Source organism: Cygnus atratus, chromosome 27 (genome assembly GCF_013377495.2).
Source record: "Cygnus atratus isolate AKBS03 ecotype Queensland, Australia chromosome 27, CAtr_DNAZoo_HiC_assembly, whole genome shotgun sequence".
Taxonomy (NCBI): Eukaryota; Metazoa; Chordata; class Aves; order Anseriformes; family Anatidae; genus Cygnus; species Cygnus atratus.
In genome coordinates, this window is record NC_066388.1 from 3,079,711 (window position 1) to 3,095,355 (window position 15,645).

The following is a 15,645-nucleotide window of genomic DNA, read 5'->3' on the forward strand; positions in this document are numbered from 1 at the left end:
CAGAACAAAATGAGAAGCAATAATATTTAACAGTGTGCGTATCTGTGCCCTCTTTAGGAGTCCTATAAACATCGGACGCTCGGAAAGCAAAGGTCTGATGGTTTACTCCTGCTGTCAACAGAAGTCCTAGCTGGGTTGGAATGCTCCTCATGGAGATCTTGATTTGAGTTGTCTCATGGCCAAAGCCACGTATCTAAGTGTAGGGAGTAGCCCTGGATAAACATCATTCTGATTCGTACAAATTTATGGCTGTCAGACTGGGCCCCGTGTATGGTATTTTCCAATCCATTCTGTATTCTTTCCCCAGCCTCCCCCTCAAGACCAACGTCTCACTGGTTGCAGAAGAATTCAGTGTTGCATCTAGAACTAGTATGTTTTCCTGGTAAGTACACACACGCCCATCACAGTCACAGTGAAAGCAAGGTACTTAGTCTACAAGGGTCACATTTTATTTAGACCACTCTGGATCACATAATCCATGCTGTGTAAGTGGCAAACATGACACCAAAATCAGTGGCTTTCTGCAAGTTGGGAGGGAAAGAGGAGCCATGCTCTATGGAACTGCAAATTTGGCAACATAGGATGAAGCTGATACTACAGACTGGCTGCTGCAAGTTATCCTGATGCTGGTGGTACACAGAGAAGAAAAGTTGAAGAAACAGTAAGCAGAAAGAGAATCTGTTTCAAGCTGCTGCAGAAAACACCTCTCGGAAAAGACCTACCCTTTGCTGAGGATGGCCGGCAACAAATTTAATGAGGGCACTGGTTTCTAATGCAACAGACCAAGTTCAGGATCTTGGACAGAAGATCTTGGGCTGCCTAGGACTGATCAGAAGAACCAGAGTTTGGTTTCTGCAGGGTCCATGGAGGAAAAAAATGTGTCCGTGTCCTTTGGCACAGAGCCAGTACCTTGTTTAGTATCGTTTGGAGACATGGATCATGAAGGTTAATGTATTTAACAGCAAGACAGTCCTCCTGGCAGTTTTGCGGGAAGTCAGATAGCATGGGAACCCCTGGAGTTGCTCAATGAATTGATGTTCTTGGTAATTTCCTGCCTGCTATTGGAAACAAAACTGATAAGGTTGTTGATTTCTCAGAGCCCCTGCGGAGTCCAGAGAACTTCCAGTTTGTGGGAATTTGAAAATATTTCTAGTGACTGTCCAATTTGGACTGTAACCAAGTTTTGGAGAGATGAAATTTCTCTTAAACCAGAAGACCCTGATTTTTATTTTTATTGGGGGGACAGGGGTGTAGAGGTTTGCTTTACTCTCAGTTTCTTCTAACTTTCTACAATTATGATAAAGAAAACATAGAATGATAAACGGACTTGTTCTAACCTTGTGGTTCTCCGCCTCAGAGCTTTTCAGCCTTGGATTCAATGTCACCAACAGGAGGCAAGTAGGCTGGCTCTGCACCCAGGAAAGGCTGAAACAAGCAGCTTTGTAAGAGGGGAACTTGGAAAGTCTGGTCCCTGAGCCTTATAGCTGAATTCTCCGGTATCTGGTAGGATGCAAACTTTGATTTTTCCCTGGATGGATTCTCTGGAGTCTAATAAGGTCCAAACTCATGGTGCAGCTGCTGTCAGTGGAGGCAAAAATTCAGGCTGTCTCACTATCACATTTTCTTGGAATCAGTAAGCAATTGAATATCCTTGAAGCATCCATTCGTATGAAACCTAATTGGAATAGGTAATTGAGTCAACAGCTACCGCAGGGAAGTGGACAGACATCAAGCACGAATATGCTAGCCTCATTTTGGTTTAAGCAATGGGGCTGGGAGAAGACTATTTTTACTTCAGTAAAGATAAAGGAAATAAAACTGCAGAAACCCAGCTTCACCCAGTGGTCTGGCATAATGCTAGCAGTAATACTTACACAAGCCCTCAGCCTATTGTTAGGCAAAGTAAAAGGGATTAACTTGAACCACTTTTAACAATTAAACCTTTCAGTAGTGGTTCAGATGAACTCACTTTGCATGCAACACACTATGGAAATGTTACATGACTAATTATTGCATCTCTGTGCAGTGCCTGGTTAGATATATCATCTGGATCTTGTCTCCTCACGTGAGCATCCTCTAAATTCCACAAAGTTTATGCAGATGGCTCTTTTCAAAGATATCTGGATGCCTTCTGGATCTATCTGTGCCTATTCACTGTGCTTCTCACCCTTCTATAGATAAACCACACAAGTATTAAAACCTCTATAGTTCTTATCTGAAGGCAAATGGAGATATATAAATATCACAGAATCATAGAATGATATATGTATATATATGAGTCGTGGCCAAGATTTCCCTCTCTGTACTTCAGCAAAACATCTGGCTCACCTGTCAGCATCTGATTTTAAAGTTGTCAGCAGGTTCTGTACCTAAAGGCTGACCTAAAAGCCACTGAAACTAAAGATCTGTCTATAGTGACTTTGGAGAGAGGGGGCAAAAGGCGTAATATGCTCACAAATCATTACTATTTTTTGTGCTACTTTAGTGATAACAACTCAAGCCACGGAATTAACTTATTGCACATTAACATTTAAGTGAGCGCTGCAGCAATGATCTTATCAACCAAATTTCTCTTTCAGGTTCATGAGTTCAGGTTTGCACCTGGTCTTTGTGTCAGGGCAGGCACCGTCTCCCCCCCCTCCAAGGACTGTGAAATCAGCTTTGGATGATAGAATGATGAGAAGGTAGGAGTCTAATTGTAGCTCATAAATGGCTGAGGTGCCCCCCATGCCAAAAGTTCCTGGGGTTGTGCATGTTCAATCTCTGCGACTTGACTGGCAGGAAGAATGCAGCACATACCAGCTGTATTTGTGCAGCTGGGGTAACCAACAGCTAAACAGGGTGTAGTGAAACGTAAATGAAGAGATTTTGGTGGAGCTAGAGAAAATATCAGTGTCTTATGGCAAAAAAAAATCCACATTTCCACTTTTTTTTTTTTCTCCTGCTTACTGTTTGATTTGCTTGCACAGCAGGAGAGATCAGCTTTAGGTCTAAACCCAAGAGTTAGAATGGAGAACTAATGTGTTTTTTTGGAAGGGCTGGCTATCAGCCGAAGCTACAGTGCAGCATTTCTGCATTGTAAAACAGAGAGTAGAAATAGGATTTCAAAAAATAAAAATTGATAATTTAATCTGATGACTCAGAAGCAGGATATTTTAGTATTCTTCTGCATACTTGTGTTTGTCCAAACCAAGATTCATGTAGTTTAAATTAACTGATACTCAAGTATCAGTAAAGGAGTTGTTTACTTTTCTTCTCCTTCATCCCTCATGCAGTCTTTTACGAAGTAAATTCTGGTTGAAAACAAATAAATATATATACATTTTCTTCTGGGATATAAATACAGAAATCTCTCTGTTTACAGGCAGAGAAAGCAAGAAACAGGTTCATGTTAAAACCACATACAAGGAACTTCAAAGGAAAAATTCTTCAATTCCAGATACTGAGAGAAGTGCAAAGAAGATAAAGGCACTGAAAGGGAAAGGGAGGAAGGTCAATAAGCAGATAAATTCAGGGCTTACTGTTGTCTAGGATTTTTAAATAGTCTCTAGAGTAGGCCAATTAAGTATCACTGTTAAACAACATGCCGTTTTCCTATATCTCAGGGGTTCTCTCTACACAGCTACTTCAGGCTGTATCTTCTACTGCAGACCTTGAATGCATTGCAGCCCTGGGTTCTTTGAAGAAAGTGATACGTTTTCCTTTTGGATGGCAGCAGTTGCCTGTAGCAGAAACTGAGATTTATTGGCAGGCTTAATTTCAAATTTCTGTCTCTTTCACTGGTATCTTGTAAACAGCTTCCCAATCGCCAAGCTGTGAATGACTAAATGTCTGAAGCATGAGCCGGTAATTTAGTGATTTGAGTCCTGATATTGAAAGCCACAAAAGCTATTTGGCCATCTGCATGCCCTGGCACATGCACGGATAGTAACTTGCACAGCAGTGACAAAATGAAAACAACTGGGCCTGCTGCAACTTTCGATCTGTTTTTGCTTTGCTGAGGATCAAAGAAGGGGGTTGGATTTTGAAGGGCAAGGGGAGAGATGAAGGAAGTAATGTAGGGGAATATGTGGGGGAAGATAGAATGGAGAAGCATGGAAAAAACAGACCCTGTGAACACTGGAAGATGTCTTGGACCAAGGAAGGAGATTCCCACCAGGCAGGTGAATTCTTACAATGAAGCCTTATAAGAGAATTGAATTCTACACGTGTAAAACTTCATGGCTAAATTCAGGATAGCATATCAGGCTTGGGGCAAATCTTATGCAAAACATGACCCAGTTACTATAGATTCTCAAAATCAGATGTCTTTCAAACTAAGCCTAGTTCACAAAGGTTTTCAGAGCAAGAATTAAATTAATTTTTAAATAAAAAATATTTACAAATAAGAACGCTGAGAAATTTCTTCTCTAAATTTCAGCAGCGTTTCTCAGCAGTTTTGACAACTGAAAATGCTTGCAGCTAAGTGAAAAGCTGAAGAAGTTTGGTAAGTAACAGTCAACTGTTAAATGAGCTTTCCTTCTCTAATTATGTGATAGAAGAAAATAGTCTGTGTTCTAGAAATATTTCTGTGGACTAGCATGAATTGTCTGGGCTTGGTACCTCTGAAATTGTAGCTGTAAGCACAAGTTACAGAAAACCCAAGAAACCTGAGATGAAGGCATACTTTTTAGGAGTCTGGGCTTTTGTCTTTCCATGCCCCCGTTAACAGGCTGTGTAACCACAGGTTCTCCTCAATTAAACTAGGTTGATAAGGACATGAGTCTGATTCATCACTTAAACAGCCATTTACATCAATAAAAACAACAATAAAAAATCAGAACCATTACTCTGCCTTCACACAGGGCTGTCACCCCTCCAGTCTCTATGCTTCTTCAGTATTCCCAGCCCAGCATCACCACCTCCTGCTCCTGGACCCTTCATGTCAGACACAGTTGGATAGCTTGCCAGACAGCTGCATCTGCTACACAGGGTCTCAGGGCACAAGAGGCTGCCACACAGCTCAACAACCAGAGCGTGTGGCTTCTAATGAGGGCCTGACACAGAAGAGTCCTCCTAAAAATATACTCTCCCCAGCCATCATTCCTTCTCACACATCTTCACTCGCCGGCGTGCTCCCTACAACCCAAAGGCAAAAGGTTAAGAAATCTTTTTACAACAGGGCCAAATGCAGCCACAGTGGGTACTAAGGATGGCAGAGCAGTGCCTGGCTGCATGTTATAAATAGACAATGGCTGTTGGTGGGGCTACATTTTCTTATATCCCTGGTAAAGCATTTGCTTTGCATTGTTACAAGTGAGAAAAACAAAGCCTATGATGACTTGGGCCCCCAAAGGTCCCTGGTCCTCAGAGCAATATAAGGAAATAACCTCAAGCAAGTAGCCAAGTTGATTTCAAGCCCACGTACCATGAGCTGTTTTTAAAGTGTTATAAATGTTTTAACTGAAAGACTGCTCCTATGAGCGAGTTAAGTGCCATCATCCCTAGTTCATTGCCAATGAAAAAATAGGAACAGAAAGCATTTGCTGAAGGTCTCCAAGGGAATCAACAACACAGCAAGGATTAGAACTAAGGATTTCCTGTCCAATCTGCAAACCACACCTCTCTCCTGTTTACAGTGTTAACTTATTCCCTAGCAGAAAAGCCATGTGAATGGAACAATTCAGTCTGCTATTTTGGCCTCCCTTCCTTCCCTTCTCAGTTCATTCCTGGCATTACCTTCAGACTCTTACAAACCTGTTACCAGAAGAACTGTGGTAAAAAGTAAAGCAAGCAGAGAATGTTTCAGAACAGTTTCAGCTCAAATAATATTTGATAAATTGAAGAAAATTTTAAAACTTAAAAAACCGTCCTGGAAATATTGTGCTATTGTGCTGTTATTAATAAAAAGGAAAACAAAACTAAAAGGTAAATTAACTCATACATCAAGGGATAAGTTAATGAATGACTAAAACCAATCACGCTAGTTACCTGCACACATTATTTTTTGTACACACAACCCATAAATACTAAAGCAATAGTGTCACTACTCAGAGTCATAGTTAGTGTATGGCTTAAGAATCAAGAGAGTTTTAAAGATATATATATTGAGGCCCTTTGCATTTGGTTCCACCCCTCCTTTCTTTTTTTATGTCACATTTCCACATTTCCCTCTAGAATCACAGAAGCTAAAATCTCCTTGAAAGATACCAAAATATCAGCTGAATTTCTTATGTGAAAATCTTCTTCTTTCTACGATACCAGGGCTTAGGACATCAGTCTGTTCACACCCCCCAAATACCATGAAGTGTTAACAACATCAAGCTGATTGAAAGTACAAGACTTGACTAGAGGCTAGGATCAGGAGCAAGAATGCTTGACTTCAAAGACTGCAAGGGCATTTTATTCCAAATTATACATTTAATCATCTCTTCCCATAATCCACGCTTTTTAAGGAACATTTCTCCTGGCAAAGTCAGATCACTGATGTGGGAAGTTCATACACCCTGCTAGCACCACATAGAGCTAGCAATTAACTTCCTTACTGCAATATCCTACTAAAGTTACAAGCTTCTTCAAAGCACAAAAACATGATTCCAAAGAGCCAATTGAGCTCTTTTTAGATCAGCTGGCTTTTACATATATTTTGTTAACAATGGCTTCAGTGATACGTACAAGATAACTATAGCACTTGAGCTAAGGCTTATATTTACTTATGCCTTTTGAAATAAACCTGTGCAGGCGTAATTCTTCCAACTCATGGTGAAGGATAATAGCTTGTTAATTAATGCATAAAAGTACATTGCTTTAGTAAGAATCGAAAATAGAAGATACTAAACCCCACTATTAAAAATAACAGGGAAATCCTATAGACAGCAATGTTTTTAGCACACTTGCTTTCAGCTTCCTGCTTTTGTTAAACCAACTCATTTCATAGAGGTCGCTGAAGCCATTCTTTTACCTATTTAGGTTTATTAGTAAGGAACGAGCAATTCTGCTCCCTCAATACCACTGCAGCCCTTCTTCAAAAAAGAAACATTTCAGTGTATAGGCCATGAGGTTTAGAAGTTAAAAACAAACAGCTAAATAAAAAGAACTGTTCAAGACCCTTTGCAGTTCTTTATCTTAGCTCCTCCCCTTCCTGCAAAGTGCCTCATAAAGGTGGTGGTGAGCAAGGCTCTTTTCACCTGTGAGTTACTCTGTGCTTCTTAGATATGCAGCATGTTATCAGTTAAGTCTGTGCATGAAGTGTTTTGTTTTTTTTTTTCCCAAGATAACTTTTTGTAAAAATTGCTGATGTTACTGTTGTGTTTATTCCATCAATCTCAGTGTATTCCAAGAGATTGAAGAATGTTAATTATTCCTGTCCTAGAGACTAATAGCACAAAGAGATATAATACTTTTTAAAAGTATTCTCTGTGAATGCATTTATCAGTTTGGGATTATTTTGATTTTTGTAATTGGTACAAAGAACATTTTCAAGATGAAGAATGTGGATGCTCTGCATCAATAGTGAAAACTGGGACTGGGAAGGGCTAAGGCATCTCCTGCCCTTAGGCAGGGAGCAGCTCTACTTAGACTATTCCCAGTAGGCGGTTATCTAATCTGCTCTTAAAAGTGCCTAGTAGTGGATGTGCTGCAGATTTGTTGGCAATGTGGTCTAGTCTTTAATCACTCTTATTAGAATAAAGGCACTTTCTGAGCACCTTGCCTTGTGTTTCTGGTGCTTAGTTTAGGATCCCTGTTCTTTTTTTTTTTTTTTAGGTTGTTTTATTTTTTTTTCTCGTTTGTTTGTTTTTCTACTGCCAACAGGTTTCAGAGCTCTGAGTTATGTCCAATTTATCCAGAGGTGGAAGATTCAAATACGAAGAGATACCAGGTTATCGTGAACTATGTGCTCTCTTAATCTCAGCTAGTAGATTATGGGAAGGAATAAACCTAGGTCTTGTGAATCTCCTATTTTGTCCTATAGCTGCAGTTTTAGTTTCAATAGGATAAAGTTAGTTTGCTCTGACGGGTCTCTTATTTTGTGGTTTGATCCATCCTCCCTTAGAGCTAACTATAGCTCATCAAAATGTAGTGAGACACTTAAAGGCAGTAGTAATGTAACTTTTGTGCGTCTCAAGTTATCCTTTTCTTTTTTAATTGTAAAATAGTGGGATATCTACTACCCTCCCAAATGAGCCCTCCTAGTTAAAAAAAATATATATATAATTTATATATATATACTTGTTTTCCTATCCCCAGACAGGTGCTTCCTGTCTACATCTAAGACCTTTTTCTTCTTTACCAGAAGCCTTGTTTTCCCTGTGTTCTTGCCTGTAATTTTGCACTCACTTTAAAATGAATCTCCTGCCAAAACTCAGGTGGATGAAACCTGTACAAATTGTGCTTAAATAATCCATTAAACTAATATTTTGCAAATTGTGGTTTCAATCATTATAATTTAGACCTGCTCTAAACAGGTCATCTTCAGAGCTGGTTTTAAACCAGTTTTGCAAACTCCTGCTTTAATGAATACAAAAAATTATTTCCAAGCCTAATTAGTTTTTCTGTTTGCTTGCACCAGGCTGAAGTTAAGAAAAAAGTGTTTGTAATTTCGGAAAGAAAATGCTGAGGCTACCCCTCGAAATAGCGGAGCTTAATCCAATGAACTTTACAATTCTGAGATGACACAAGCTGCTTGTTTACTGAAGTTAGGAAGCTCTCATTACATAAGTTTGTTCAATGATGAATAGTTTGGAGCGCTCAGTTACAGAACCATTAGATATTATGGTTGCATGGTTTCCTTTGCGAGATGGCACTCTAGAAAATAACTTTCAGACCAATTGCAAGTGCCACTAATCTACCATCCTCTTCTGCTTTTAATCATTGCTAATACTTAAACTGTTGAGTGAGTGTTCAGGAGAGAATGTTTTATGCCCCTTTTGAATATTTTTTCCACAGTGTAGATGCTCAGAACTGCTAGAAACTTTAATTTTATTTTTCCCTTTTCAAAAATAAAAACCAGTGATTTCACTGAAACTGTTCTAGAGTATAGAATCTGATACATGCCTTTGTCATGCTCAAGCTTAGGACTGTGAGGAAAGTTTAGGACTGGAAATGCTTAAACCTTTGTTTAAACCTTGGTTATGGTTGAAAATCTCTGGCCACTGGCAATGGAGGTTTTCAGGGCGTTACAAGCAGGACCTGCTGAAAGCAAACTCAGGTCAGGTAAAGCTTGACTGTCAAAAAAGCAAATGTGTGCCCAGAGAAGACTTCTTGGCATGGCACTTGGCATAGTGCAAATAACACTAAGGGCCTGCCTGCTTGAGGTTGGTGTTGATGTAACCTCAAAGAAGTTAGATGGGTTGGGACTTGCACCAAGTGCAGTTTACCCTGCAAGTCTGCCTGCAACTCATTACAAAACCAGGGTCTGCCTGACCTTTTGTTAAGCATGAACTTCCACCTGGCAGTATTAAGACATGACTTAGCACTGTTTTGATAATGGTTGTTAATTAAGTGGCTACATGCACAGAGACAATTATGTGAAATTAAGAGTGGGGAAACACACGGTGAGTATTAGCAAACATTTTCTAGGAGTAAAGCCTGTTAGGCTGTGAAATGCTCTCCCGAAAAGCAATGGAAACCTCTTTTGCTGAGATACTTCAAGCTAGACAGTACGAAGTACAGAAGAGTATGCTGTAGGGAATTAAATTGCCCTGATGTTAACCGTCGTGTGACCTTGGATGGCTCAGCTATTACTAAACTCCAGTGATAATTTTGGTGATAATTACTCCCTTTATTTCTAAACTGAATTATTGTAATTCATTATAGTCTTGTCTAATGGGTCAAATTACTAGGAAACTAAAGCAGATACAAAATGAGTTGGTGATAATTCTTTGGGCCTTAGTTGTTTGATCAGTGATTTGACATTAATTTATTATTTAAACTGGTTACCAGTCAGATTTCACATCTTGATTTTAAGTTGTAACTTCTGCAGCTCATGATTTATGCTGCTGTGAACCGACCATTCTGTATGTAGCTCACTGTCCTTACCAAATACAACCAGAGATAGTTTTCTGTGGGTCTTTGTCCCTACAGTATTTTCGTTTCCTGGAGATGGTCTTTTAGTCTGAGTTGAAGGGGTTGGTTTGCATAGCAAGAACTAGTGAGTAAAGCATAATTGGAATAAACATTCAGCAAAGCTTTGTACTGTTGGTGGTTGTGTAGAAATTAAACATATTACAGTTACTATTTCCCCAGAGCACCTGAACAAACGCTTAAACTCCAGTGAAATCAAAGGGTCATAAGCCTGTGCTTACAAACTTTCAGTCAGAGCTGCAAAATACTCTTGCTAATTTGCACTAACCATTAATACTAGAATGAATACTTGCGTTGTCTGAGTTAGCAAGTGAACACCCAAGCAAAGACTGTGATTCCCAAGTTGTCTTACTAATTACCATGGCTGTGATTTAATGTTAATTATTTATTATACTTCATTATGTTCTATAGCTCAGTTAGTTCAAAACAAAAACCTGAAATGTTGGAATTATGATCTTTCATTCTGGCACCATGATATTAAATCTTTTCTAAGAAGGACTTTGTTCTAATTATAAGGTATGTACTAAAGCTTCATTAATTTATATTACAGGGCTAATTGCAAGTCTTTGCTTTTTTTTTTTTTTTTTTTAGCAGCATAAGTTCTTGAAACAATGCTTATGCTACCGTGAGGGCCAAATTCTGCATTAATAGTACAGAAAGCAATGGATAAATTGGACTTTATTTGCAAGCTTTCCTGCTAAGTGGATGCAGGACACTTCTGTTTAGGGTTGAGAAAGATGGCTTTAAGGAATCCCAAAACAAGAGGGACATCAGCTTCTGTTCCAGATCTGGAATTGACTGAATATGGCCACAAATTTGTAGAACTGAGTCAACTTGTTCCTGAGCTCTGGGAAGTGTGGACCTGGGGGTTAAGAGAAGGCCCTTAACACTGTAGCAATCTTAAAAAAAAAAGCCTATCTTGATTGTGAATGCTTTCAAACTTGTGGTGTGTTTGTCTTTAGATTTTTGGATGGCTGTCAAGATGGACCAAGCAAAATACATGGTTCCAGATTCTCCCAAACTTAGGTGAGTTGCAGTTCTTCAGAATGCCCTGTATGTGTTGAGTATTTTTCAAATATTGCTTTATCATTGCTTGCAATAATTATTTGCATGTGTGGTTTTTGAGGAACATTGAGATAAAGCTGCATTTGTCCAAAGTAGCCTACAATGTGAGCTAGTTCTGGGTTTGTGGGATTTACTCTCAAGCACTGGGAGCCCAACTGCGTTGGTGTGTTTGTTTAGACGTGTTCAGTTCCCACAGTTCTCTTTTGCACTGTGCTTGACTAGGAATTGAATGGTCTTTCATTTAAGAAAAGCAGCTTCTTAGTTTTTTTGAGCTGGAAATGCAAAATTAGTGTACGTGATGACTTGGGAAACTTGTCTGAAGGCACACTGTGCTTGTGGCAGTGCTGGGCGTGCAGGATGAGCTCATGAATCTCAAAGTGAAATCTGGATTAGCAAGCCCTACCCTGCCTGAGAAGGGGCAAAAAAAAAAAAAAAAAGCCTGCACAAACACCTGCAAAGGGAAACCGATGACTTTGACAAGATCTTAAAATGGATTGTAGTGAATGTGTTGACTATGTCCTGTGAGGTAACTACAGTGGGGACCTTAATGGGGATGGAAGGGGCAGGCTTCTGAGCCAGCAGGGCTGAGCAGAGAATCATAAAGTGATGGGGGGGCTGAAGGGTGGTAGGAAGCTAAAAGGTGATGGGAGGCTGAAGGGTGGTGGAGGCTGAACCGAGCTGGGGGTGCACGGGGAAGACCCGTAAGGGCCGCGGCGCCGCGCTGGGGCCCTGAGGTGAAACGAGAACCCCCAGCCCGCCGGGGACGAGCCCCCAGAAGGGTCCCGGCTCTGAGCCCCCCGTGAGGGAGTCGAGGCCGGCCGGGGACGCCCGCTGAGGGCCCGGCGAGGCCCACCCCGGCGGCGAGGCCGCTCCGCCTTCCCCCCCGTCCCCTTCCCTCCTCCGGGTGACGTCACCCGGAGCTCGCCCGGCGCCATTTTGAAAGTGGAGCCGCTCGGCGGGGGGGGCCGGAGCGAGGCGCGGAGCGGGGGCAGCCCCGGGAGCCGAACCGGAGCCGAACCGGAGCCGGAGGAACCGGAGCCGGCCGCAGCCCCTCCGCCATCCGCCGCCATCCTTCCCCCGGCCCGGCCCCGGCCGCCCCGCCGCCAAGCGCCCGGCCCGCCCGCCTCGCCGCCCCAACATGGCAGGTAAGGGGCGGCCGCCCCCCTGCTCGGCCCGCGGGCGGCTCGCGGCCCCCGCAGCGCGATGGAAGGGGAACGAGGGGGAGCTTCGGGGGGCGAGGCTGCATGGTTATCCCCCTGGGGTCAGGGACCGGGCTTGGGGACAGGATCGGGCCCCCAGGGGGCTCGGGGGCTGGCGTGCTCCGTGCCAGGAGCAAAGCCGGGCGGGTGCGGGATGCGGTTGGGTAGCGGGGGGCTTTCCCTGCTTTATTTCTCCTTCCTTCCTGTGCCTGAGCCCCATTTTGCATCCCGAGGTGCTCGTGCTGCTGGAGGGGTGTGTGTGTGTGCAGGAGGTATCTCTTCCTCCGCACTTCTCCCTGCGGTTTCATCAATTCGTCCGTCCCCCCCCCCCCCCCCCCCCGCCGCAAATTGGATCGCCTTCTCGGTGCTCTGCCTTCGGAGGAGCAAGCGAGGGAGGCAGCGTTTGGTTTGTGCTTTGCCTTTTCCCCCCCTCCATGCTCCACCCTCCTCTTTTAGCCAGGAGAGAAAAAAAAAGTGCCGACTTGGTTCAAGCGAACTGTATGAAAACTAGAATTTTGGTATTATGCAGAAGGAGCAGTGATTTTTCTTATACGCTGTCCCCTTTAAATGCTGCCGTGGTGCCAGCTGCTAAATGACAAATGAAGAGGGTGGCAAGAGGAAAGCAAATGGGTTGTACGGGTTTGGGGGGAATGGGAGAGGCGAGCGCGGCAGATCCTTCCAAGGTATCCGCAGAAAAGCCTTCTGACATCTCTTGTGGAGCTGGGAGCTCGTGCTTGCCTTCGCCGTGCTGAGTTATGTAGTTTGCTTGCCTGGAGTCCTTCAGAAAAGAAATGAAGGCAAGCGAAAAATGCATGCTGGAGTCTGGTCGTGGTGTAGCACTTCGGTTAACATTAAGCCATTTGGTCATCTTTGGAAAGAACATTTTGGGGTTTCCAATTTCCACATCTTGGACTTGTTTTTACCCCTCAAATTAATGTAGGAGAGGGAAGAAGTCCCTTCTGCATTCTTTGTTATGCTAGAAGTGATAGCAGACCTCTGGATTAATGTGTAAATGCCATCTGTTGCTCAGCCTGTTTGAATTGTGTTGAGGAAAAGTTCCATTTTGACAGTGGCTTTAAAAAAAAAAAAAAAAAAGGCAGGCCCATTTCAGTCCCTTCCTGTATGTACTCAGCTCAGCAGTGATTTGCTCAGAATGCAATGCAAAAGAAATGGGTGGTGATTTTTTTGTGTGTTTTGGTGGCAGGGTTCAAATGAATCACTGCCTTCCGCCGAGGCAGTAATGTTCCTGAAGTTTTCTCTTCGATCCGTTTTCTATGGTAGTAGAACTTGTTAACATCAGATTGCTTGTTTGCTTTTCTGCTCGGATTTGTTGGTGGTTTTTTCTTAAGCTGATAACTGCTTTCGTTACGTCTGCGAAGAGACTCTAAATTTGTGGTAAAATTTATTTTCTTTAGCCTTCAGTGTGTAGGTTCAGTTCTTTGTTTTTGTGGGAGGAGGAAATGAGTGACGTGCGTGGCTTATGTTGATTGAGAGATTGAAATGTTCCAAAAATGCAGAGCTTTTCTGACAGTTGCTGATTAAGTTGTGTGCGTGTGTTAGTGGGGTTCTGCTATATAAAGTAGGAAGAAGCTTTATGTCAAGTAGGATGCTCATGCGCTCTCGTTTTAAGTGTGTTTTAAGTTAGTGCCAACCGTGTTACTTAGCCATGCGAGCTTTTGGTGAGAGGCTTTTATCGCTGTTACTGCTTATGCTGTTTTTGACAAACATTGCTTGGGACGCTGGCAAGCCCCTAATGACAAGAACAATATCTGTAAAGGAAAAAGGTGGGGAGGGGCAACTTGCAATTGTGCCGACATCATTGCTGAGGAAGTAGGCGGGTGCACTGTTGTCTGAAATTTTCGGTTAGTAACTATTACGGGCTCTTTGTGTTGCTCTGGGGGGGGTCTCATTTTTTGTATTGTGTTTTTCAGGAGCTGGAGGAGGAAATGACATTCAGTGGTGTTTTTCTCAGGTGAAAGGCGCTGTAGATGATGATGTAGCAGAAGGTAAGAGCAATTTTTTTTACTGTGATTTTTTTTTTCTTGACTTTCTAGGTACATTTTAGGAAGACCTGAATGCAATCTGTATTGTATGCAACTTGAGCAAAGCAGATGGATATTCAATGTGCATTCAGATACCTAGAGTCAGATCAAACTGTGCTATGAGTCTTGTTCACATTTGTAAGAAGGGCTGAATTTAGGCTTCTGAAGTATTTTGCTGGAATTGTTTCCCAAAATCGTTAGATAGGTTTTTCCTGTCATTCAGCTTTTGTTTTGTGTTTTTTCCTAATCTGCAAAATGGGGAGTGTGATACTTGTGCTCCACAGGGAGGTGTCGTGACAATTAATTAACGCTTGTAGTCTTTGAAGACCTAAGTATTGGGTAAGGATCAAGTGATTTTTTTTCCCAATTTTTCCAGTTTCTGTTAGCCAGAAGAGGAAGAAGTCAGAATATTTGTGTGTGCTTGCCTACTAAGTAGAGAGGGGTTTTGTGTTTGACATGAAAATGGGAACTGGCTCAAACTTTTCTGAGCTAGGGCTACTAGTGCTGGCAGTGACAAATGTCATCTTTTACTAAGATGGCTGCCTGCGATTGTGACTGCAAAAAGTGCTTGTTTTTCTTCGTTTTGGTTGGGGATTGTTAGAGGGGTCGTGCTTACCACATGCTGCTCAGCGGTGCTAGCGAGCAAAATTTCTTCTCTGATCCTCACTGGCCTCTACATTTCTTTGGCCATAAGTTCCTGTTTGCGTAATACAACCTGTAAGATCAGGAGTTAATTTTTCTTTTGCTAGCAGTTGGCCTTGTCAATTATGGAATTTGTAACATTTCTTTTTTTTAAACATATCCCAAATGCTCTGACTTACAGACAAGTGAGATTAATGTTGTATTTAGAAAAGCGGTAACTACGGTTCCCGTTATTTTCCCATTTGATGCGTGGTTCAGATTAACTTCCAAAGGCTGAAAAATGAGTATAAACATGAGACTTACTTTTATTAGCTACAGCTTGTGGCAAACAAGGCACTTTCAAAGACTTGTGTGATTTTACAAGCTGAAAGATGGCTTTTGGAAGCAAGAAAGCTGTAATATTTTTTAAAGCTGAGTTTGAATTTTTCAGGGAGTATGTTTTAAAGCTTGAACTCCAAAGTACTGTTAAATGTAATACAATCTTTTTTCCTCTGACAGACTTAAATTCTGTAACCTTTGTTTTAATTTCCTATCAAACTAAATACTCAAATATTGCAAGAATGCCAGTTGTGTGGCAGGTGCTTGCAAATAATTCTTTGTGACAACAGCCCTGTTGACACGCACGTAATAGTAAC

The 15,645-nt window shown here is 41.9% G+C and overlaps 1 protein-coding gene across 2 annotated transcripts in view; it reads left to right on the top strand.

Annotated features, from left to right (window-relative positions):
- The first annotated feature begins 12,041 nt into the window (after positions 1-12,041).
- The window catches only part of PPP2R2A (protein phosphatase 2 regulatory subunit Balpha), a 38,471-nt gene continuing 34,867 nt past the window's right edge, over positions 12,042-15,645 (top strand). The window contains exons 1-2 of one of the 2 annotated variants that reach the window (XM_035562807.2): positions 12,042-12,272; positions 14,258-14,332. In XM_035562807.2, the coding sequence (XP_035418700.1) occupies positions 12,266-12,272; positions 14,258-14,332 (82 nt within the window). In that variant the 5' untranslated portion in view covers positions 12,042-12,265. Of the gene's footprint in view, positions 12,273-13,540; positions 13,604-14,257; positions 14,333-15,645 lie in introns of those variants that run through there. The other variant, XM_050715780.1, reaches the window with a different exon arrangement.